This window comes from Aphis gossypii, chromosome 1 (assembly GCF_020184175.1).
Source record: "Aphis gossypii isolate Hap1 chromosome 1, ASM2018417v2, whole genome shotgun sequence".
In the NCBI taxonomy this organism is placed as follows: domain Eukaryota; kingdom Metazoa; phylum Arthropoda; class Insecta; order Hemiptera; family Aphididae; genus Aphis; species Aphis gossypii.
The window spans coordinates 83614019-83639675 of NC_065530.1; the positions used below are offsets into that span (position 1 = coordinate 83614019).

At 26.6% G+C, this 25657-nt stretch overlaps 3 protein-coding genes across 8 annotated transcripts in view; 1 reads left to right on the forward strand and 2 right to left on the reverse strand.

The window, feature by feature from the left end:
* Positions 1-465: 465 nt before the first annotated feature.
* Positions 466-3241, reverse strand: LOC114128199 (40S ribosomal protein S11). The gene is made up of 4 exons (XM_050197065.1): positions 3078-3241; positions 2802-2918; positions 721-926; positions 466-651 (listed from the first exon to the last, which is right to left on the reverse strand). The coding sequence occupies exons 1-4, from the start codon at positions 3087-3089 to the stop codon at positions 528-530; spliced, it is 459 nt and encodes a 152-aa protein (XP_050053022.1). The 5' UTR covers positions 3090-3241; the 3' UTR covers positions 466-527.
* A 6693-nt stretch (positions 3242-9934) lies between these two features.
* LOC114132108 (tyrosine-protein kinase Src42A) lies at positions 9935-16690 on the forward strand. Its single transcript, XM_050211014.1, has 7 exons — positions 9935-10809; positions 12528-12691; positions 13594-13762; positions 13831-13989; positions 14072-14250; positions 14311-14467; positions 14573-16690. The coding sequence occupies exons 1-7, from the start codon at positions 10278-10280 to the stop codon at positions 14779-14781; spliced, it is 1569 nt and encodes a 522-aa protein (XP_050066971.1). The 5' UTR covers positions 9935-10277; the 3' UTR covers positions 14782-16690.
* A 2412-nt stretch (positions 16691-19102) lies between these two features.
* LOC114132118 (voltage-dependent T-type calcium channel subunit alpha-1G) overlaps positions 19103-25657 on the reverse strand; it is a 223109-nt gene continuing 216554 nt past the window's right edge. For all 6 annotated transcript variants that reach the window (XM_050198879.1, XM_050198876.1, XM_050198878.1 and 3 more), the window contains 3 exons: positions 25152-25332; positions 24771-24967; positions 19103-24707 (listed from right to left, as the gene is read on the reverse strand). In XM_050198879.1, the coding sequence (XP_050054836.1) occupies positions 24177-24707; positions 24771-24967; positions 25152-25332 (909 nt within the window). In that variant the 3' untranslated portion in view covers positions 19103-24176. The remainder of the gene's footprint in view (positions 24708-24770; positions 24968-25151; positions 25333-25657) is intronic.

The window sequence follows — 25657 nt, forward strand, 5'->3', positions numbered from 1 at the left end:
AAAAATATTCTCATTCTTATATAAAATTATTATATTTATAATAAAAAGCCTAAGGTTAAGAATAATAACTAATAATATTATTCATTTTTTAACGTTTTTATACAGCAGATGGTCTTAATTAAATTCAGAAATTGTTATGATTTTTTTTTTTTACATGAATAATGATGAATTTATATTTTTAAATTAATTCATGATTATTATGCAATTAACTCTTAACTACACAATCTTCTAAACCCTTAACAAACATTACAATTTTTTATTCATATTCAAGTTAATATAGTTTTAGATTTATAACCATTTAACCAGTTAACTGTTAACTAATAGAATTTTAATTATGTGTATGAACGTATTTTATATAAAACACCACCAATAAAAAAACCAATTACTAGATATACATATGTCAATACTAATAATAGAAAACAAAGTAAATAAGTATAAATAAAAATGAGTGAACAAAACAATATATTTTTTTTTTGTTTTCTAGAATTTATTGTAATGAATAAAAATAATGAAATTACATTTAAATCTTAGAATTTTTTGAAACCTTTCTTTGCTCCTGTTCCCTTTGTCACTTTCAGTACGTTAAATCTGACTGTTTTACTGAGGGGTCGGCATTCACCAATTGTGACAATATCTCCAATTTCCACATCACTAATAAATAAATTAAATTAATTTATAATATAATGTTGATAATACTAAAAACAATATTGAATAACATACCGGAAACAGGGTGATAAGTGAACAGACATATTTTTGTGGCGTTTTTCAAAACGATTGTATTTACTGATGTAATGCAAATAATCCCTCCTGATCACAATAGTTCTTTGCATCTTCATTTTACGCACCATACCAGTCAAGATACGTCCTCGGATAGAAACGTTACCGGTAAATGGACATTTCTTGTCAATGTAAGTTCCATCAATAGCCTTTAAATAAATAAGCCATATAATTAGAATACAAATATAGTTTTAATATTTTATTATCATAAAGCTATTTTGATACTAGAATATTTAAAATAATAAATCCATTAGCATTTTACAATTGAAATATTAATCAGTATTTAACATTTAGAATCGGGTATATTAATTTTTAACATGTTATTTATACCATGTTAAAGTTATGCTTTAGCTTAAGAACATTTTTAGTATGTACCTAATGATATTAAATTATTAAAATAATTTATTAATAAAATATTATAAAAATCCTGAACTAAAGCAACTATTATGATTAAATTTTGAGAAACATTTTCAAATTTTGGTATATTACTGAATATCATGATGTACAGATAATATCTAGAGAAATTGCCATGTTCATTTTTGAAAACTTCTTTAGAAAAATATATATTTAAATGTTTATTTATTTTACAGTAATTGTCATATAGATTAACCTTACATAGGTACATAACATGTAGATATTTTTGTTGTAAGATGTAGTTATATTATAATGATAATATTATGATACAGACAAGTACATTCTTATGATAATTTGTTTACTACAATAAAAACTGTAATCTTTTTCAGCAACACAATTTAAAATCAAAGTAAGTTTACTCATAAGACCGTCGTGTTAGTATCATCATATAATTTTTAAGAATTTAAATTTAAAATTAATTCACTATTTATATAAAATATAAAAAAAAGAATTTACACGGTTATCAGTAACACAGTTGAAAATCAAAGTAACTCATAAGACCGTCGTGTTAGTATCATCATATAATTCTTTAGATTTTAAATTTAAAACATATATATTATTATTATTAAATAATATAGAAAAACATGAGTTTACATATTTGTGTTATAAGATTTAAATATAATATTATAATAAATTTGGTACAGACAAGTACATTTTTATAATTATTGATATTACAATAACAACTGTAATCTTTTTCAGTAACACAATTTAAAATCAAAGTAAGTTTACTCATAAGACCGTCGTGTTAGTATCATCATATAGTTTTTAAGAATTTAAATTTAAAATGTATTTACAATTTTTACTATACATTAAAAAAAAATAATTAATTTACAGTTATCAGTAACACAGCATAAAATCAAAATAAAGTTACTCATAAGACCGTCGTGTTAATATCATCATAAAATATTTTAGGTCTTGAATTAGTATCATTAGTATTCATATTAAATATGGAGAATGCATTTTGTGCAAGTCAGTAACACAGTTTATAATCAAAATAAGTTTACTCATAAGACCGTCGTGTTAATATCATCATGGAAATTTTAACTACCTAAATTATTAGTTGTTTATGATAATATTTTAAAAGTTATCAGATAACCATTATAAAATCAAAGTAATTTAACTCATAAGACCGTCGTGTTGTTCTCATCATAATTAATATATTGTAACATATTTACAATAAGGAAACCATAATTTTATTTTAATAACCTCAAAGTATCAGATAACACATTTTGAAATCAGTCAAATAATCATAAGACCGTCGTGTTAGTATCATCATGTAAATCTAAATTATAACACTAAGGTAACACATAAATATTTCATTGGGCAAATTCCAACAAATTTATTAAATATGATCCATGCGAACAGATATATCTGATATTAAATAAGGCATTTTAAATTTGATTTGTTAAAAACAAGTTATATGTAAAATATAATTGATTAAACAATTGCTTGCAATTTAACAATTTAATACAAATCGCTTTATCTATACCTAAGAGATTTACTGGTAAATTAAATGTAATTAGATAAAATACAAGTAAATTTTACTGTAGAATTAAATTAATACTTATTGAAAATCACATTAAAAGTTAATTATAAAAATAAATACTGACCTCTCTGGGGGTTTTAAAACCGAGACCAACGCTACGGTAGTGACGGAGAGGCTTCTTCTTCTTGGATTCCTTACGGTTCAAGAATACAGTGGGTTGTTTTTGAAAAGCTTTTTCGGTCTATAAACAAGGAATAATTGATATAGTTTAAAGCAATACATAATGTAAAAGTATTCCATGTGGTCTGAATATCTAACACACCAATGAAATAATAAAACTTCAAAACAGTACTATAGCGTTAAACCGATTTTAAATCGTAAGATAATTAATAAATATTACCTGATCAGCCATATTGAGTAGTGTACTGAGAAAATAATTTAGAAAAACTAAAAATTTTCTGACACCAGTTCACAAAACAAACGTCAAAAAAATTGAAGGAAAGTATCCGAATCTCTTCTAGCCATACATAACCTCAAAATTATGCGCGACGAACGTCGGAACATCGCCGTTTGCCGTCGCGTTTTTCATGGATGATAAAACATTCTAACGTGACCAAATCAAGTTCGCAAAATTTGAATTTGAATGATTACATTTTTATAATTTAGTTGTGATAACGTAGAAGATAAATAAGCGTACTATTAAATATATGACTTCGAGTGTGGAGTTTTTTATATGGATTATTATAATTTAAAATTATAATGTATAATTAATCCAAATTTTAATATCATAAAATATTAAATTGTATACGTTTTGAAACATTGAGATATTGAGTACAGGTATAAATAATATTAGGTAGAGTCGTAGAGAGCCTCTGGCTCTCTAATATTAGGTAATTAATAAGACATAGGTACCTATTTACTAAACATTGAGTTTCTATCTAATATAGATATTTATCATAAAAATTAACTTTTATTTTATTTTGTCATGATACTATATTGTCTGTACCTATACTATTGAATAGAATTGTATAACTATTCAGGAATAAGATAATTCAAAAATCAAAATAATAGATAACAGACTTTTACGAACAAGTATAGGAGTCCTAACCTAACGATATACTTATAAATTATAATTATGCTTATATCTTTGGTCTCAATAATAAAATCTCCTAGAATTATATAATATTAAAATTATTTATAATTATTTCATTAAATAATAGGTACCTATGTATATTGTATGTATAATAGGTATTTGTAAAATTCCAAAAAGTGATATATATATTATATACATGTGTGTGTGGAATATATTAGTAGGTAATATAAGTAATATGTTAGAATTAAATATGACCAGTTGACAGACATTAATAGATAATTCTTAGCGATAGTGTTATTAATTATTAATTATTATTGAGTAAGTATAATACTGAAATATGACATTCAAAAATAATATTAGAATTTGCACTAACGGGTCGTTTTAACCATTTGAACAGCTCTAAATTAAAACAAACTGTTATAAATAGTACTTAATAGGTACCAATACATCTATGCTTGATCAATATCTATCTAAAATTCTTGAGTTTTTAGTGATATTTATATTTCCTAATCTTATAAAACTATTTGACTAAATTCAAAACAATCTTAATATGCTTTTTACTTTTATTGTACTATTACCATAAATTATCCTATAGTCTATTACAATGTTATTATAATAATAATTTATCTCAACAGCAAACTATGTATTTTAATCTAGGAAGAAGGTTTTAAAAAAAATCAATATATAAATTATAATTTGTGTTAGAGGCTCAGGCACCAAACTTTTCAAGGACATCAAAAGTATTAAACAATCATATTTTATTATTATTATAATATATTAATATTACCTACCTACAAATTATAAAATGTATATTTTATAGTTAAATTAATTACTATTTTAGTAATAAAAAACTTTTTTCTAGTTAATATTTAACACTATCGCGAGTATCGTCTGTATCATGACACCGACATGATATTTGTCAATTGTCATGGTCTGTATCTACTGATTACTTTAACAGAGATCATATTAATGACATTGTTGATAGGTATGCAGTGACGCGACGTAACCAAGAAGGAGGAGGGCTTAAGGAGCTATACCTCCCACCAAATTGGCCGTATTTTTATATTGTTTTGAAATACCTATTTAAATTTAAATATGGAAATTGTCTTACAAATTTTAATTATTTAACTAATATATTTCTTGTTATTAGTTTTATCTTGTATACCTAATAGAATATTTGAGTTAAAAAGTGTTTATTCATTTCTTTTTTGTTGTTGTTTTTGATTTTCAATAACTCAAGTTATTAAAAGTGTTTAGCCCTCTCCATAAAAAAATCCTGGCTACGCCTCTGTATGTATGTAATAAAACTATATAAATACTAATAAGTAATCACTATACATTATTTTGAATTAAGTAACTAGTCAATGTAGGTATATAATAAATATTTTTTTTTCAATTAAAGTAAATAGGGATTAGGGGCTTACTATTATTATAGTATATTATAGATTTATAGAATAGAATAGCATAAAAATAACCAATAATAGGTCACATATTTTTTTTTTTATTAACCATATGATGTTTTTATTAAAAATGAAAATGTATAGGTAATGAATAAAACTAAACCCTAGCAAAAGTGACCTTCTCTAGGTACTTCTTCTTAATTCTGACTTGGGCAGTATAATCAATTATTTTTAGTTTCTTGAGTATTAATTGTAATAAGCGATCAAATCTTTTTTTTTTAATCGAATGCATGAACAAACACATAATCATTACATTATGTTAGTCAGTATTAAAAGTTTCTTAGAGCAAGCTTTAAATAACAAGTTAGAAATTACAAAAAAAAAAAATTATCAAATAAAAAATATTATATTTTATAAATAAAACTAGGAATACAAAATAGCGTCATCTATGGAAGATCTATAATATTATAATGACCCAGGTATTCATTTTGTTCCCATCATCCTCCTCATAATCATGTAGTATGGGTTATGTACTATAGTAGGTATGTATAGGTAATCAAATAATGTGATCATTGCGCCTCGGTTCACCAATGATAGTTAGCATGCCATTATGTTTGTATATATTATATACCTAGTTAGGTATGTATTGATATCATAAATGGATGTGTTTATGTAGGTACCCATGTATCATGTATGTATATATGTATATACACTATCCGTATAAGGCTAGAACAATTAAAAGTTAAAATCAAAACATACACGTATAGTTGCTGTGAAATTATCCAGGTTTACAATTAAATCAGTAAAAGCAACATACAACAATAGTCAACAATACAGGGAATAATCTTGAAATAATATTGAACATTCGAACCGATGGTTTTTAACATCAATAAAATAGTAAAATACCATCAACTGCGATAATACTACTGCTAGAGAATAGAGATATTGTCAATGATTTAATTTAGGTAAGTACGTAAATGCTTAACATTAGTAATCAATGTAGAGAAATACCTATAGACCTTAGGCATTATTCATTAACGTTTAAGTAATTTACAAACAATATAGCCAATATAGGTATATATAATATATAGACAACTAGGCAAGGTTGTAAAATCAAATAAGTTTATCTATTATTTTGTATTATACATTTACTACTACGGTCTACGAGTAGCAAAGTAGTTTATAATATTAGGTATGGATAATTTTGTTTAACAAATTATTTAAATAGGTTTTTTTTATATTTTATTTAAGTAAAAAAAATTACAATCTGTACACAATAAATTCAATAAGTAATTGTGATAATAACATTTATTTACTTATCCTAACCTGTCGGCTGTCCTGGTCGGGCTGAGAAGTGACTATTGCCATTACCTATTTCCATTTTCCAATAATAGGAAATGAGGTTAGAAATTTAAAATTATGCTACACAATGCACAGGAAAATCGGTCAACTAATATAAATAGCCAGATAGGTAAGTATAGCCAGTAAAGGTAGGTACTAATGCTGACAATGTGGAACTATCATATTATTATGACATTTTGTAATGTGCTATACTGTTATAGAATGTGAGCGCATGTACAGTATAGTAATAAATAATAATATACATATAAAGTTGTAAATTATAATTCATAGATTTATCTATAATAGTTAAAGTGGTCACTAGATAGTAGATACAAAATAATATGTATTTTATCTGTGAGTTAAACAGCGTTCAATCCCAGAAATATTAATTATATTTATGGCTAAATTTCGTCTGATAATTCATCTATAAATTATAATTGAGTGAGGGAATACACACATGAAAAACACAATATGTATGGACCATTAGAGCATCCACACTATACTACGCAATAATTACATAAATATTAAGAATATATTAATTATATTATATAAAAAAATTAATAATTATTATTCATTTAATAGTTATTACTTATTAAAATTAGGTATAATTCTAAAATAAAAAAAAAAAGGTATTAATAGTATCTATATTTTATGTAGGTATTACGTATTAAAATATTGTTAAACGATAAACATATCTTAAATTTTTTCTTAAATATAATATTGCATTTTACGTCCTTAACAATATAAAAGTTATTAAAAACAGTTATTAATTATTATTATAAGTTATTATAGTTACTTATAAATGTTAAGTACCTAATTAAATAATTATAAAAAAAAAAAATTAAATTTTTGTAGTTAAATTCGAATAATCTAAAATTTTGTCATTTATATAATTATTTCGGAATAATTTTAACAAATTTTTGTTTTTTTTTTTTTATTATTTGCAGTTATTTTTTTGGTGTACCTATATAGGTATAATATGAATTTGAAAGTTTGAGAATTTTGATTATTTTAAAAGTACCTACCTTTATTTGTAGATACTGATGTTATAATTTTTATTAAAATCTGAGTAAAAACTATACCTTAGACTTCTCTTATGTATTATGTCAGAAAACTGAACCCATATTTTTGGTGAAAAAACACTATTTATTATTTGTTACCTAATATATTGTATATTAAATAAACACAACATTTTATTATAGCTAAATTTTCAAGTTTGTCTGATATATAACTATACAAGTATAGTGTATACAATAGTATGCAAAACATTCTTCATTTGAAAAGGAAGATCAATAAACGGACAATAATAAGAACTATTTTCCTACATCGTCATTTTCTAAATTAAATTATTGAGTAATATGTGGGCATGTTGATATGTTTCTATACACGTCTTTTACCTTTATAACATTTTAGTAGAGGTATTCAAAATATTATTCTCATGTAATTATATAAGTAAATAACTATGAAGCTGTGAATTTAAATTGTAAACTATAATATTAGTTATATAGTAGGTAGGTACCTAATATACTATTGACTATACTTTAGTACTATTAGTACTAATGTATATCTATATTCTATTTATGCATAAATGTATTACAATGCTGTTATTTTTCATAACTCGAATTATCTAGTTTTGTAAAAATTTGATTAAAACATTAAGCCTCAGGTCAATAATTTCCAAATTGTGTGCCACAATGTATTAATACTGTATACTCGTATATAGGGGGCATTTAGGGTCGTAGAGTCGCCGATCGTTATCGAGTCTAAAAATAAATTACGATAATTAACGATTTACTTAACCTAATATCTACTTAATTCGATTATAAAAATTAATAGTAATACCGTTTCTATTTGATAAACGACTATTAGTGATCTAGTGAAATTCGTAAAAATATTTAAAAAAAGACATCAATTTTATTTAGGGAATATAATAAAAATTAAAAAAAATACATTGAGAGATGGAAAATTTTGGGAGTCACTGTGTATTGTTTAAATTTTTTTTTATATCATCTATCAAATATGAAATTGCAGAACTTTTGTAAGTAAATCGAAATTTTTTTTTTTTATTCGTATTTAGGTATTTTAAGTTTGTAAGCTACTAAGCTCCTTAGAGTAGAATGTAAATTCCCGATTTCCGATCTCCGATAACGACTGTACCTAATAGTTTCTATAGTTTCGTCTATTATCTATAAATTATAATTATAACAAATATAATATTCACGATTTTTATTTATATTATTGATATCCAATATTAATATATTATAATATATTACTAAAATTTTGCGGCACTTCTGAGTTCTGTGCAACAAGCCAACGACTGCTGCAAGGTCGTTTGACTTTCTAAAAAAATTGTTGACCGTTTGTTTGTGATGTCATATGTATACTTATATTGTTGTGTGCAAATTCCCTTCTTTCGTTTCTATAATATTATGTTAGTTGTTACCTACTATACACGTTACGGTGGGCCACTACAATGAGATAATGTCAATGTATCTTACCTCTTAAAGTTTGAAAGTGGTTTTATAGATCGTAATTTTTATAATACCTATGTAGGTATAAATTTAAATATGCTTTTGAACATTTTTAATATATATATATATATATATAGGTAATCGATAATGATAAATCGAATAATATATTTTTGAATTCATATCTTTTTTTTCATATTTATAGGCCATAACAGTAGGCAGGTAACGGTTATTTTGACAAAATTTTAAGTCTCAAAGCAGTGCGGGGAATAGTAAAGTTAGTGGGGAATTTAGTACCATGGCAATATGGCATAAAGAAATATGTAAAAAAATTGCTTCATTCCTCTAGTGTTATATTGTTAATGTTGTGCGCAAATCCCCTTCTCCTGTTTCTATTTATTATAATGTTGCCATACTCTACTTACCTCTGCGTATTTAGGTAGCTACCTAATCTAACCTGTATACCTAGGTAGTATACTAGGTTTATGATAATATATTGATATGTGCTATGCGCTAATAATAATTTACCTAAGACGATATCTGTAAATCTTTATAACGATTTGTATCATATTTTCACTTATAATAATAACAATAACAATAATAATTAATACCTATGTCAGCATCAAAGTTGGCTTACAGCGGTTTCATTATTTGTTACGCCATCATACTGCCGGTAGGTTATTATGATAGTTATAGCTTGTATCTAGTTAGGATTCGTTCGTTAGGCGCATTCCATTTAAAAACAGCATAGTCGTCTAATTAGTAATAACACTATTTTGTAAACGCATCAGAATACATTTTACAAACAGTTGTCGTAGACAGTAAGGTGTAAAATCGAAAAAAAAAATCCGCTGGATGATTGTGTTCCCCCTTTTAAATGTTTTTATTTATAGTTTTTTCTTCCATGCTACTCAAATAATTCTTATCAGAAATCGTCTTTTGTGTTTTTTTTTTTTTTCATTAATCATTATTCACTTTACGGGTGCCTTGTAAAATATTTAATTAACCACTACTCAGTACTCAGTAGATTTATTTTAATTTATTAATTGTGTCTATATCCCGTTTAGCAGAACACTTTCCAACCGTATACGACCGCCAATGCCGTTTTATCTAAATGTAATAGGCTTGCAGTGACGTCGAGTTCAGCCGAGTAGAGTTTCGTGTATTTGGGATTTGGATCATCACATTACAAAAACAACACTACACTTGTGTGTTATCATGTATGTAATACGCTTTTAAGTGAGGACGTCTTGTAGTTTCTGGTGGACTTAAGAGCTACGACGATTGCGCTACGCAAGATGGGCAGCTGCTTCAGTTGTCAGAGGGGTTCGTCCGGTAAAAAGGACATGACGGGCTCGCCGTCCAATGCTGGCAACAGCAAAGACAACATATTGCCAGCCGTGCCCAGTGTACCTATACAGAACATGCCACCCCATGACAACATTCGTGAGGTCAGGAATGGGCCAATGCCACCAGTCCCTGATCAGGAGCCTTCCAATGCCACAAATGCATCGGCAAAAATATTTGTAGCCCTTTACGATTATGATGCACGCACCGATGAAGACCTCAGCTTCAGGAAAGGGGAGCATTTAGAAATTCTAAATGACACACAAGGAGATTGGTGGCTAGCCAGGAGCAAAGCTACTAAGCAAGAAGGTTATATTCCTTCTAATTATGTTGCCAAATTGAAGTCTATAGAGGCTGAGCCATGGTATTTTGGCAAGATCAAAAGAATTGAAGCTGAAAAAAAATTACTATTGCCAGAAAATGATCATGGAGCATTTTTAATTAGGGACTCTGAAAGTAGAAGAAATGATTATTCTTTGTCTGGTGAGTACATTTTACTATATTATTTTCTATATTTTTGTTGATAGGTTAATCTACCTATTTATGTACTACCTAAATGTTGTCTCCATATTAAGAATAACGCAATACCTATATTGATTAGATACTTTATTAAACAAATTTTATTTGTGGAGGTTTTGGTTTGAAATAATTTGTTATTTTGAAAGAAAAATCATACTTAAAATATTTGTAGGTACCTACTTAGGTATTATAATTTTTTTTTATTTTAAAACACTTCAAAATGTTAATATTCGTATCATACCTATTCATTATTCATTAATATTAGGTAACAAATTTAAACCTACCTTATTTATTATTTATAAGAATTTGATTATGGTTATTTTTATATTATTTATCAAGTCTGTGTCACTATTACTATTTTTTAATAATATATCAGGTACCTGTTTTTTTTTAGTTTTATCAATACCTATTTATTATGAAATAAAAACAAAATAGTAATAAATTCACTGTCATGTTACATATTATGTTATTAAAACATACCTAGTTAGGTCAAGTAAAATTAGATTATGGCCATAGGTTAATATAGTTAGTATCTACCTATAAGTAAAAAAAAATATACATCTACTTTTTAGAATGATAATTTAAATACTAAACTGTGGTAACACCTAGGCTTACTCTTATAAAAATAACCCATTTAAAGTATATATTATAATATAAATAATTTAGGTACTTACAATTGGAAATAAGCTATTCTAACAAGACTAAGTCCTCTTCTCATAACTTATCTTTGTTTAAAAATATGTAGATATACCTATATTTTTTATAATAAATGAAAATAATATGCATATCAAATGAATTGATGTACCTACATTTTTTTTAATATTCATCAAAAGGAATTTAATATGTTTAAGCCAAATAAGTATTTTGTTTCTTGATTGAATGATAAATTTTGTATTTAATCACATTATTTGCTTTTTATTAAATGTCCATACCTATTATTTATAATACATACAATAATTATTTAATTATGTTATTGGTGAATATCACATTGTTTTCTTATGTTTTGATAGGTAAATATATATATATTTTTATTATATATTTATCTAATAGAATCATAAACAAGAAACTCTAAGGTCCAAAATGCTGAAAATATTCTAATATTTTGTATGTTATTATGTTTATCATTAGTATTATAAAATACCTACATAATAATTATAGGTATATTTTATTATGATTATATATTATAATGGAATACTTTCAAATCGTTTTATTTATTAAATGATTTTTTGATACATTTTGCTCCTTAAAATTCTTTTATGTTCTCTGGTAATAAAATACTATTAGGATTCAATTAAAATATCCATTTCCATTACATTAATTTTATATAAATTTATTAAAATATTAATGTTGAAACTTATATATGTTATTACCTAGGTTAGTAAATGAAAAAAAAAATTAATTTTAATTTTTTAATGTACATACCTATTATACCTAGTAGTATAGTCCATATTATGCTGCATGGGGAAAATAGTCTGGATACAGAGTATACCCCTTTTAGTGTAACACTACAATGAGTCAATATTCTTGTCCTACCTCTTAAAGTTTGAAAATATTTATATTTTACATAGAAACATTTAATATGAATACGATTAAGTAATAAATTGAATTATTTGTATATTTTTGTATTTACTTATTTTATGTGTTATATCCATATAATATAATATTATATACATTTACTATAGTTCGCGATGGTGATACTGTAAAACATTACCGAATCAGACAATTAGATGAAGGTGGATTTTTTATTGCTCGGCGTACAACCTTTAGAACTCTACAAGAGTTAGTAGAGTACTATAGTAAAGATGCTGATGGTTTATGTGTAAACTTACGTAAGCCTTGTGTACAGGTAAGATTTCATTTTTAAATTTTAAAAATATCTATAAAATATGAATTTTTATAGATGAAATATTTAACTTGTTTCATATTAAAGTGTTAAAGTCACTTATTTTATTTATTTATTGATTCAACTTTAAAACAAAACATTTTTAGAGTTTTGTCAGTAATATTAACAAATCATAATAGCTTGTAGATTCTGGCAGAATATTTTTTGCATACTTCTACATATTTAATGGTTATTGCTTATTTTTACAAAATTTGAAAGTATTGCATATTATATTGAAAATTAAAAAAAAAATGTATAAAATAATATTTTATCAAGTAGAAATATTAAAAAGAACTGTGTTGGAATTAAATAATAACTGATATGGAGATAAAATTTAAAAAAATACAGTAAGTTGTTAAGAAAATTTCTTAAATTTTTTTTTTTCATTAAGTATTTAATTAATTAATTATTTCTTTTTATAATTTTTACTGCATATTATATAACATATTTCAATACTTTTTAGTGCATAAAAATCCATGCTCTAGTTATAATATTCATTTTTTAAATACATGTTTTAGTATTTTTTACATTGTAATTGCCAAATGTTCATGGTTTTTTAAATTCCAACTTAATAAAATTTATTTTACTGTATAAATCTAGAACTTATACATAAAATGTTGTGACAACACATTTTTATAATTTTATTACTGTAAGAACAATTTATGAGATCTCATTCTTTTTATTTGGATTTTTTTTTTATTATTATTTGTTAGTTGGTTAATGATTAGAGTTAAGTTTTAAAATTTGAGTTAAACAATTTTTTAGTTACTATAATAATTTAAATAACCCGTAAATATTTATTCAAATAAATACATAGTGATTTGTGAAATTGTTTAAACTGAATATTATGTTTATTTTTTTAATAGGTTGAAAAACCAGTAACTGGTGGTTTGTCCCATAGTACAAGAGATCAGTGGGAAATTGATAGATCTTCATTGAAATTTGTTAGAAAATTAGGACATGGTCAGTTTGGTGAAGTTTGGGAAGGATTGTGGAATAATACAACACCTGTTGCTATAAAAACATTAAAGACTGGTGAATTACAAATATTCTTAGTAGGCATAATAAGTATTTGAATAAAATTACTTTGTTTTTTAACTTAGGCACAATGGATCCTAAAGATTTCTTAGCAGAAGCACAAATTATGAAAAAACTCAGGCATACTAAATTAATACAATTATATGCTGTTTGCACTATGGAAGAGCCAATATATATTATTACTGAACTTATGAAAAACGGAAGTTTATTAGACTTTTTACAAGGTATTCTTCAACATATTTTTAAAATTTTTACTTTTTATGTATTTGATAATATATTACTTAATAACGTTAAAACTTTCTATAGGTAAAGGACGTGGTTTAAAACTCCAACAGTTAATTGATATGGCAGCTCAAATAGCATCTGGCATGGCATACCTTGAATCTCAAAATTATATTCATCGTGATCTTGCTGCTAGAAATGTTCTTGTTGGGGAGAGTAACATTGTGAAGATTGCAGATTTTGGTCTTGCTCGTCTTATAAAGGTTAAGGTTTGAAAACTAATTATTATTGAATAAAATGTTAATATTTGTTTTTTTTTCCAGGAGGATGAGTATGAAGCAAGAGTTGGTGCTAGATTCCCAATCAAATGGACTGCACCAGAAGCTGCTAATTACAGCAAATTTTCTATAAAATCTGATGTGTGGTCGTTTGGAATTTTACTTACTGAGCTAGTTACCTATGGGCGAATACCTTATCCGGGTAAATATTAGTATATATAAATACAGTTTTTGAAAAAAATGATTTATTTTTTAAAATATTATTGTATTTTTTTTTTTTTTTATTAATATTACTGCTTAATTTTAGGTATGACCAATGCTGAGGTATTGCATCAAGTTGAACATGGTTACCGAATGCCAATGCCACCTAATTGTCCAACGGCATTGTATGATATTATGTTAGAATGCTGGCATAAAGATGCAATGAAGAGACCAACATTTGAAACACTTCAGTGGAAACTGGAAGATTTCTTCACAATGGAGGGGTCTGAGTATAAAGAAGCATCGGGTTACTGAGATCACGCCCGCCTCTCGGAGTGGCCTATGCAACAGGCCATCGCTCTACGCGGTGCTAATCCCCAAGCAGCCGCTCTATATATGCAACATGCATCTGCGGTTTATCACGCACACAGACATCAACTACATCATATGCACAACATTTATCATTAACACTGCTAGATACATCTTTGACCATCATTACTTTTGGTAAGTCATAAATGTTTATAACTTATCAGTTTCTTTTTTTTTTTTTTTTTGAAGTTTTTATGAATGAATTGTTTTTAAACTATTTAGTTGTAGATAATCTTTTAATTTTTAGATACTGTTATTCTATTCAACATTAGATTGTAAACTACTTAGGTTAAATTATTTTTATATCTGCCAACATGCTTTATCCAATTTGTATTTTTTTTTTTTTTTCATTTTTATTAATGTTAATAAGTTCTATTTTTTATAACACAGTAAGTAATATTATCTTTGTATGTATAACCATAAACATAGCTCAAAGAAACCTTGTACAAGAAAATTTAATTTAGTGATGTTGTTCCTGAATCAGTTTATTGTGCCCTTCATTGTGTAATATTTCAAAACTGTGATTGTTGTACGGTTCTTATGAAAGTCAGAGAACTAGTGTATTATATCTAAGGACAATGCATTTTTTTATAATCTTGGTATATTATATATTATATTTTATTGTAACAGGTGTACTTTTTACCTGCATAATATAGAATAACATATTGTAAGTTAGTACAATTTGTTAATTTATTGTTCAACTCATATATTATACACTAGTTCTTTGTTTAATAATATCAAAAGTAATATCCATTTGTGATCTGCAATGTCAATTGTTAATCTATTTTTAGTGAAATTAATGTATGTTATATATTTGTTTTATAGTTTTTCTAAAAATATTTAATTCAAATTACATTCAGTATTAATCAAATAATGAGAAATTTGTTCATTTAAATGTATTAATATAATTAATAACTTTCTATGATAATGTATAGTTATTAGTTATTACTAATATTTTAATAAGAATATTATTAAATTAAATATTTTTTAAACAATTATTATTAGTTTATTTGACTTATTTGATGGTATTTCATATCGGTTTTTGTTTTGTAATTTCCAAGTATTGTACCAATCACAGTTTGTTTTAAATTATCACAATTTTTAAATTATTCTAAATATTTTTGATAAAATACTTTATCGATTATACATCACAACATTAATTTTCTATTTACTGTTTATATCACAATAGTTATTATATTATGTATCCTTTTTTACGCCTTTTCTTTATTATTTTTTTACTACATTATATTTTCTACATTTTTTTTTTATGACTAACAAAAATAATTTTGTTAAGTACAAAACCAAAAATCCAAAAGATGTTCTAAACTACTATAACGAATTAACACAAAACAAACAACAAAAGTGTTCATAATTTCAGAGCGATTTCGAGAGGTTAACGTATTATTCTTTAATACTTATAAATAAAAAATATTAAAAAGAATTTGTAAATAAAATTTGTTCTCATCATGTGTTTTTTTAACTAGAAAAACATTCAAAAGTTGTTATTTAATGTTTTGTATTTTTGCATGCATACTAGAATAGAATGTCTTAACATTTAGATAAATCGAACAAAAATTTATTTTTTTTTTTTTACCTTTTTTAAACTCTTATATTATGTTCATTTAATTATTATTATGATAACTATTATTAATTTTATTTGTATTTTCTAGTTCCTTACATTTTATTCATTTACAAACTTGTTAACATGTATATTCCAAAATTTTAATATGTATATGTATATGTTAAAAAAGACATCTTTTTGCAATCTTAATGACAAATTACCTAATTATTATTATTATTGTTTTATGTGTATATAATTTCTAAACTTATTATTATAAATAAAATATTAGTTTTATATAGACTAAACTATTAATCATTATTATAGGTCATTTTATTGAAATAAAGTTTTACCTATAAATCTTGTACTTCTTTTTCTAACCTAACCATGATCGGTCATTAACTTTATTTCCATCATATATAGTATGCACTATCAAACCATGAAAATTATGGAAAAAAATATAAGGTGATCAAGTGGGTAACGCTCTGCTGTATGATAGATATGATAGATATTGAGTGGACCTCGGACATAGAGTAGGTCACTAATTATAGTGATTCTAACACAACCTAACCCATTAGGATGTGCTAAATTTGAATCCAATAATAGGTATCATCAGAGAAGTACTTAGGAATTTTGCGCCCCAAGTTATCTGAGCTGAGTGCCATTACTTTTTTATCACCCAAATGACTTAGGTACCGTATTACATCAAAATTCTCTTCATAATTTTCAACTCTTAGATATTTATACATTTTTTTTTTTATAAATTATCAACTACGAAATAACTTTCAAGTATTCATGATTTTGACAAAAACTGTACACTGTAGTAGGTAGTATAAATTGACGTAAAATTTTATCGAATCCGTTTGGTGTTAAAATAATAATTATAATCATGTTATTGTTAAAGAGTCTCGAGCGCGTTTCACAACAGGTTGTCCATCATACTATATGTGCTTATAAAATGCCGTTGTACTTATAGTTATATATCTTCATACTTGATATTACGTGACTTCTGCACACGCACAATGTATGAATTTAAGTACTCGTATTTAAATATTCTTAAGAAACTATTAATTAATGAGTTAATTCTTTAAAAAAGTAGAAATGGTATATATTATAATATGTTTCTAATGTTTCTATATCTAAGTATATGTATTATGTGTTAATATTTTATATATTATACACATAAATATGAATACAGTACTTTTCATCCTAACACCCAAATGGTTTTAATCTGTTATGATTAAAAGCGTATTCGTATTTAAACGAATATTATTAATGTAAATTAAAACATGTACTTATTATACCTATGTATAGATACTAGGTACATTATGCTGTTTATTTTTTTCAAAAGTAGTATATAATTATATTTACAAAAACAAACATATGATCTGAGAATTACTGGTTTTGAAAACACCTACTATCTACCTACTTGACGTGATTTAGTTAAAAAAATTATATTTTTGTTAATGAGTAAAAAATCGTTTCTAATTTTTTAATTGTAGTGGTCTGTGGGTCGTGACCCGTAAAATATTATCAAAGTGTCCATAATGTTGATAAAAAGGTTTGGAAACACTGTTTTATAACATGTTAATCTTAATCTGACTTATCCATGGTTAGTTGTTGGTTTGTTATTTGGTTACCCTTACCTTAGAAGTATAAAGTATGAAAGGCGTTGGTCGTCGAGTATATCTCGCCATAGTTAGATACCTTTAAGTAGGTACTAAAAGTCCTTAGCACTTGCCAGTTTCAACAATAGAGATAATTATGATTATTTAGATTTTTAGATAATAAATAAAATAATATAATACACCTATTAGTATAAAAATTCACTTGATATTTATATAATAAAATAACACCTTAAGAAATAAAACTTTAGAATTTGTTTTTTTTTTCGCGGCCTTCATAATATTCTATTCTATTAGACATTCATTCAAATAGTTTGAGGTTGGATTGATTCTTTGGGTCTTAGACGGTTTCACATGCCCGATGGCTGATGTGATCAATATGTACGGTTGATATAATTTATATTACAAAACTTGACGGGGAAAAAAATGAACACACACCACTCCAAAGTACCATGTCATATAGTATTATTATATTATGTAATAACATTTAAAAATTATATTTATTTTTACAAAACTGTTTTTAAATTTTTTATCCTGGGTAATTATTAAAAATGTTCTCAAAGATGAACGAATGCTAACAACAAGCGTGTTTTTCTAAAATACTTACAATACAACCATGTTGTATTTATAATACATTTTTTTTTTATCTGAATCAATAGTGTCACAATAATTGGATGGATTGTATAATAATAATAATAATAATAATAATAATGTGGTCTTATATAATATACCTATAGTTACTAAGTTACCTATATGATATTCACCTATTATAATATACCAATTATTGTAATAAAAATAATAAAATTAATAATAATAGAATATACTTATAATTATAACGTTTCGACCACAGGAGAAACTGTTATACATATTACATGCATTTTTTGTATTATAAGGGAGGTAGGGGAGAAAGAAAACAACTTTTTTTTTCTACTTAAATCATTAAAATACAATGTAACGCAGGCTTACAGAATGTGCTATGTAGTTACAACGCGAGCTCGTTTTTTTATTTTAGAATACCTATCTATGTTCTGAATTATGATGTATACAAAGAGACTATTCAATGAATAATAAATTAAAATAAACAACAGTTTCGAATCATTATATTTCAAATATCAAGTATATATTATGTATTAATGTATTTAAAACACCGTCTACAAAACATTACCGAAGCTACTTATTAGTAGTTATTAATTGTTTACAAATTCAATGGAAAAAAAAAATAGTAATACATTTAAATGTACTTATGCATAAACGTAAGGGTCCATATTAAGTTTTTAATTAACATTATGATTTTTTTTTGTTTGTTATTGAAGGGGTGCGGGGTCATCCTATTTCCCCACTCAACTTGGGTTTTATTTGATCGAATTTTTGTGTGAGCAAGGATTTGATTTTTATTTTGTACGGAAAACCTATTGCGGACAATATATTGTTACTCGAATATAATTTATTAAATACGGTAAAAATAAAAGTAATATACTAATAAATAATAGGCACTAATTTGCAGAAATATTGGTAAAATTTTAGTACCTACAACGGTTATATAAGTTATGTATGGAATTGCCCCGTATTATAGGTTCTCCAAGTAGGTATAAGTTTATATAATTATATATGCAGTAACGTCCAAATACATAATAATAATAATAATAGTACGGAGTATCTATAACTCCAAAAAATTTAAGCCAAATTAAATAACAATTTTGCGAGGGACGACCGATGAGGTATGTTGAGTATGGATAGGACATATTTTTTCAAAGGGAATTCATTCATTTTTACGAATTATTATCTTTTTGAGTTGAAAGTTCGAGGTAGGTACCAAAAAGTTTTCCTGTACATAACACTTGACTCAGACATTCTATATATATATATATAATTATACAAAAATTTTTAAAGATATGTATTCTATTCGTTAATAATACATAATAATAATATACGTAGTAATAGTATAATAATTATACAATAATAATAATAATAATAATATTAATAATAAGTCAGTTTGAGAAATACAAAGAGCTCGATGGAGAGTGATTGAGAGAAAAAGAGAGAGAGTAGAGTAGAGTAGTACAGAGATTTTACGCGTAAATCATTACACTCTACTAAAATATTTACGTTATTTAATACGAGTACAAGCGGGGTAATAATATTATAGATATAATAATAATTATTATTATAAATGCTAAAAAAAGTTATATACTTAAGAAATAGGCAGTCTCATAGAAAATCACTAATTAATATCTAAAGACTAGACATACAATAAAACATAATATACACACAATTACACAAACTTAGATATTAATATAATATCATATTTGGACGATTTTGATTTTACATTTTCTAGAAAAAAAAATAATAACGATACAAAATCAGATATTCGCGTAATATTAATGTTATAAAGATTATTTTCTATACATGTACAGTGTGAGATCCATTTAACCGGCTACACTAATTTTTCAAGTGATTTTTTTGTGTTTTTGAAAAGAAAAAATGTTTTTGTTATAGTCTGAACTTTTTCAGTATTTTTATTATAATAGTATTTTGAATACTATTAAAAACCAAAAACACAAAAATTGTTTTTTAACTAAAAAAACTAGCGTTGCCATTAAAATGCACCACTCTCTAAATTATATACTTACATACATGTTATGAAGGCGATAGGTATCTATAAATTTAACTTTATCACAGATACGACGTAGCATATAATAATATTATATTAATCAATACTTTCACTAGGAAGGTACAACGTAATAAAGAAATTGACTATTTTATTATATTCTATGATCGAAAATAAACGTCCAATGACACAATAATATTTATTGTTATTATTTTATTATCACTACCTATAATACCTAGAATGTCATTATTATAAAAACTAAATTGTTCGTACGCGGTAGATGTACCCCTCTATTAGTGATTGCAATTTGCGGGGTACCTAGTTTGAATCATCAGGCCAAACAAAATTAAACGATTTTTGAAAAAAAACCTGTTAGACCGTTTTATGAGTTATGTCCATTTAAGGTGTAAGCGGTTTTTGAACACGGCTCAATTTTATTTCGACGCTGAAATCCATTCGGTTTGTTTTTCAAGTGCGATTGTTTAGACGAACTCGAGTATACTTTTTGTGTAGGTACCTAATGACTATTATACCTATCTATAATAAGTTTAGAATCGATTACCGTACATTTATTGTTGATGTTTTATTGTTTTGTTAGAAATTATATTGGTATGCTTTTGGGTTCGATAAAAATCTAAAAAAACAACACTGGCGGTGTATGGTTATTAGAATAACGTGTACGTACTATAAATATTAAGTATGAATATTCACATATTATTATTTTACTCTATTAGATTTACAATTATATACAGTTACAAATCGCATAATTTATTATTGAATTTCTAGTTGAAACGACTAATTTTATCTAGTTATAAATTATAATAATATTATGTATTAACAAATATAAAATAAATATATGTTACTTTAAAAAATATATTATATTATAATATATACATTATTATGTATACGCTGTTTACGTTATTTTATACCATAAGTAAAACTAAACGAGTTTATTAATAATACAATTTTATGAAAATAATTTACAAACTTGAGTTTTTGAATCTTAGGACATTGTGTCGTGTTATAATTTCGAAATCGTGTCATGACATAGTATATTATTTTTTATATATTTCATATTATCAAGTATCAGCAAACAGACAGACGATGTTCTTTAAGTAAACCGAATTTTAGTTTTATACCAAACTTTATGGGATTTCAAGAACAATATTCAGAAAAGTTTTGAATTTTCAAACATTTAAATCTCTAGAGCAAGGTAATAGTTATTAGTCTGTCACGACCCAATGAAAGCACACATTTTTATTAGTAAATTATTTTGAAATTAAATTTCGCATTTAACGGATTATATTTTTGAAATTAATAAAATAACTTAATTTGTTAGTTTTATTGATTAATTAATTAATTAAATAATAGTAGATTTTCGAAAATGTCATTAAAATTATTTATGAAAGATTAATAATATCATTTTAATAATAAAAAAAAAAAACTTAAATGCTAATTTTGAATTAAAACTTTTTGAACACTTAACTCTTTACACTTACACATCCATTGCTAAGATAATACAACGTAACAGAGATAATTTTTCTTCGAGCTCTCAAAAGAGGTTAACGGTTGTTATCTAGTAACCGAGCATTGTTATAGGTATATATTTAATAAAACAACATGTCTAGAAATTGATTTGATATATTTTTTTTTCCAATAGCTAATGATTATCATAGTACGAAGTAAAGAAAATAGTTTCAAAGAATCAACTATATTTTTGAAATAATTACTATCTACTTTTTTTTTTATATATCTTTATAAATATCACAATTTACCGTTTAAAAACACCTACAGAAATAAAATTCATCTGGGAGATAATTAAAATTACGATTTATATTACAATAAATTACGCTTTTTGGCGAAATACAAACTATGTTTTTGACATGTCTGACGTGCACTTATTTCACTGGATTTTGTACCGACTCCGCTAGCAATAGTTTACGTATTATGTCTAATCGAATATCCTAAGTATCGACTTCACTGGCTATTGATTCCACTGAGCTTTAAATTCAATATAATATTAAACAATTATAGGCTAAATATAAAAAAGAAGGAAATTGGTTCGTTGAATAACGTATGCCAAACAATACCATGTAAATCATTATTTTGATTAAAAATATTTTTAACATAAATTACACTTACTAATTATATTCTAAATTAATACTGTATAATGTCCTATATCATATTCATCATGATTTAAATTATATATTAAACTAATACATAATATTAACATTAATCTGTTTAATATAAAAAATATAAATTCAGTCAAAGTATGGCTGATTTCTAAAATTAAAATTTTTTTTTTTATAAATTTTAAACGATGGAGTCGATACATTTCTTTTCCCAAAGTGTTTTGGTGGAATCGATAATTTCCCTTACACAGTCGCACACAATATTTGTGTTATCATAATATAGGATGGTCGGATTATAATAAATAGTTGCAGGTATTGGTAGTATATTTATTACTCAAGCATAAATTGGAGGATTAAAACCGAAACGGATTTTAGATCGATAAAAATATTATAAATTACAATATTATATTGGAAAATAATATAATATATATATATATGAGACGACGAAAAACTATCAAAACAGGTGTGAAATACAATATGTATACGCGTAGCTGGATTACGTATTATAGACACGTCCCGCGACTCAAACCGTACTCGACGGACCGGCGCGTGGTGGAAACTTTCGACAAACAAACGTCTCGTAAAAATCACGTTTCACAGGCACCGACTACCAGAATTTTTTATGTACATAATTTGTGACAAAGCAAACCGCTTTATGTAAAAAATAAATTAAACAGCATAAAAAAAACGTTACACATAGATTTTAGGTGAAACTTAAAGTATGTTTTAATTCGTATCTTCTAGTTTTGTAAAAATAATAGTTATCTCGAAAACCACATTTATTTACGATTCATTTAGCTTTAAGGATTGATTGATTTACCGGGTTATACGTTTTCATCGCGATCTCATAAGAATATTATTTTTAGGCTGTGTAATAGTTTTTTTTTTAATTTATGCAAAATACATTAATTTTTACTATAATTCGATTTTCCTTTGATTTATTTATTATTTACGATATTACATTTTGCTACGGTTCATTTATAATTTATCGTATTTATTCACTAACGTTAAAAATAGATAGGTACCTACAGATAGTCCAAAGTATTCGACGCAATCAACAACACCCGAACATAGACAGACGTATAATATGACATTATTGTGTGTTAATAATATAAGCGATTCCGAAAACCCTATTGAAAATAATTTATTTTCTGTAGCGGTCACGTATTCTTATTGATCAATGTATGCGGCCCCGAGCGGAGTGTACTGTATACACGCGATAAAATGATAAAATTGCAAAAACGACGATGGCCTGCACCGGTAGATGCGAATTTCGTAACAAAAATAATATTAATGACGATGACGACGACGACGATGATAACGATAACGAGGACGACGATGATAACAATAATAGTAATAATAATATTAATAATAATAATAACAGTATTATTATATCGATATTGTGGGTCGGAGACTGCTCAGGTCTTTCTCTTGACGCTCGCCTCGATCCGCACGTCGAGCGTGTTGACCGGACCTGCAGCGGCGGTCACACCGGACGAGTTTGGGTCTTCGGACCGCCTAACCTGCGGGAAACGGGACCGCAACAGCGGCACGTCGACGGCACACTCTTCGGGTATGGCCAGTGTGACGTACGACCGGGACAGCGACGGCGGAGGAGTCGGCGGCGGAGGAGCCAGCGCGTTCGGATTGGGCGCCGCCGGAACGGTCAGCAGCGCCGAGGCCGCAGCTTTGTTGTTCTTGGCCGCCGACACCGGCTCTCCGCGGTTCGAGTGTCTGCTTCCGCTTCCGGTTGCTTGATCGCCGGCGATCGCTTCCGAGACGCACCTCGCTTGCAGCTTCACCTGGTTCGCCGACGACTGCCAGTCCGTAAACTGCTGCGGTTGATGCAACTGTTGCAGATGTTGTTTCTGCTGTTGACCGGCGGCGTCCGGTTGGTCCGTCGCCGGCCGCTGCGAACCGGAACTCCGGACGCTGTCCCTACGCGAGACCTGCGTGCGAGAGGAAAACAATTAGTTATAGTTTCGCGGGGTGAAATGTTTCGATCGCGTTACATCACTCCTTGGCGGAGCGCTCAAGGACGACTTCCGGTTCCTGGATTCGAAATGAGGAATCATGAAAGTGGGCATAAGCGCCGGAGGGACGAGCATGTTCGACTCTTGGACGGTCTGACGTCTCCTCTGCGACGGAACTACAGTTGGTTCCGCCATTCTACCGCTCCAAGAGTTAAAAGAGAACCGTCGTCCTTGACCTGTTGAAAAAAAAAACAATAAAAAAGTGTGATACAATAGAATTTGATTAAAAAAAAAAACAACCTGAAAAAAACAAATATATTAAGTAAATGAATAGAACCCTTGTACAGCTAAACAATAAACACGGAATGCGTATTTTTCATGCCCCGCTGTATAACATTAGAATATATTTTGTTGATTTACTTTGGTACAGAGGTGAAGGCGGCAAACTTTTAAATGTAAAGTCGGCGGGTAGTGAAAACTCTTTGCACAAAGGATTTTGAATCGAATACTCGTGGTCTAAGGCCATCTGAACCAATTGTTCTTCTTCCTCTGCAGCCATTTCTCTCTCTAATTGATCTTCCATGTCCATCTCGTCTTCCATCTATGAAGAATGAAAAAGAAATATAAGTTTTCATTTTAAGTTCTTGATTTCGAGTAGGTACTTTAGATATTCAAATTTCATATTGACTTATAAACTATAAATCTCAACTATTAGTTCTAAATAATGTAACGACGATTCAATCTCTATTTGTTAATGTGCGTATTGTATAGGCAAAATAGCTACATTATTGCGTTAATAAAACAGTAATAAAAAATAGCACAGTTATTCAATAATTAAGTTTTGGGTTTCAATTCTCTTAGCGTATATTGTTATGACTACGAAGAAAATATTAAAGGATTTTAATTTGGTAGGATATTTAACTATT

Bases quoted from the DNA above. Each gene is read 5' to 3' on its own strand.
- LOC114128199 (XM_050197065.1), bottom strand. The intron at 927-2,801 runs GTCAGTATTTAT...ATTTATTTAAAG, and splicing joins GTTTTAAAACCCCCAGAGAG to GCTATTGATGGAACTTACAT. The intron at 652-720 runs GTATGTTATTCA...TTTATTTATTAG, and splicing joins CACTTATCACCCTGTTTCCG to TGATGTGGAAATTGGAGATA.
- LOC114132108 (XM_050211014.1), top strand. From the start codon at position 10,278: ATGGGCAGCTGCTTCAGTTGTCAGAGGGGTTCGTCCGGTAAAAAGGAC. The intron at 10,810-12,527 runs GTGAGTACATTT...CATTTACTATAG, and splicing joins AAATGATTATTCTTTGTCTG to TTCGCGATGGTGATACTGTA. The intron at 12,692-13,593 runs GTAAGATTTCAT...TTTTTTTAATAG, and splicing joins TACGTAAGCCTTGTGTACAG to GTTGAAAAACCAGTAACTGG.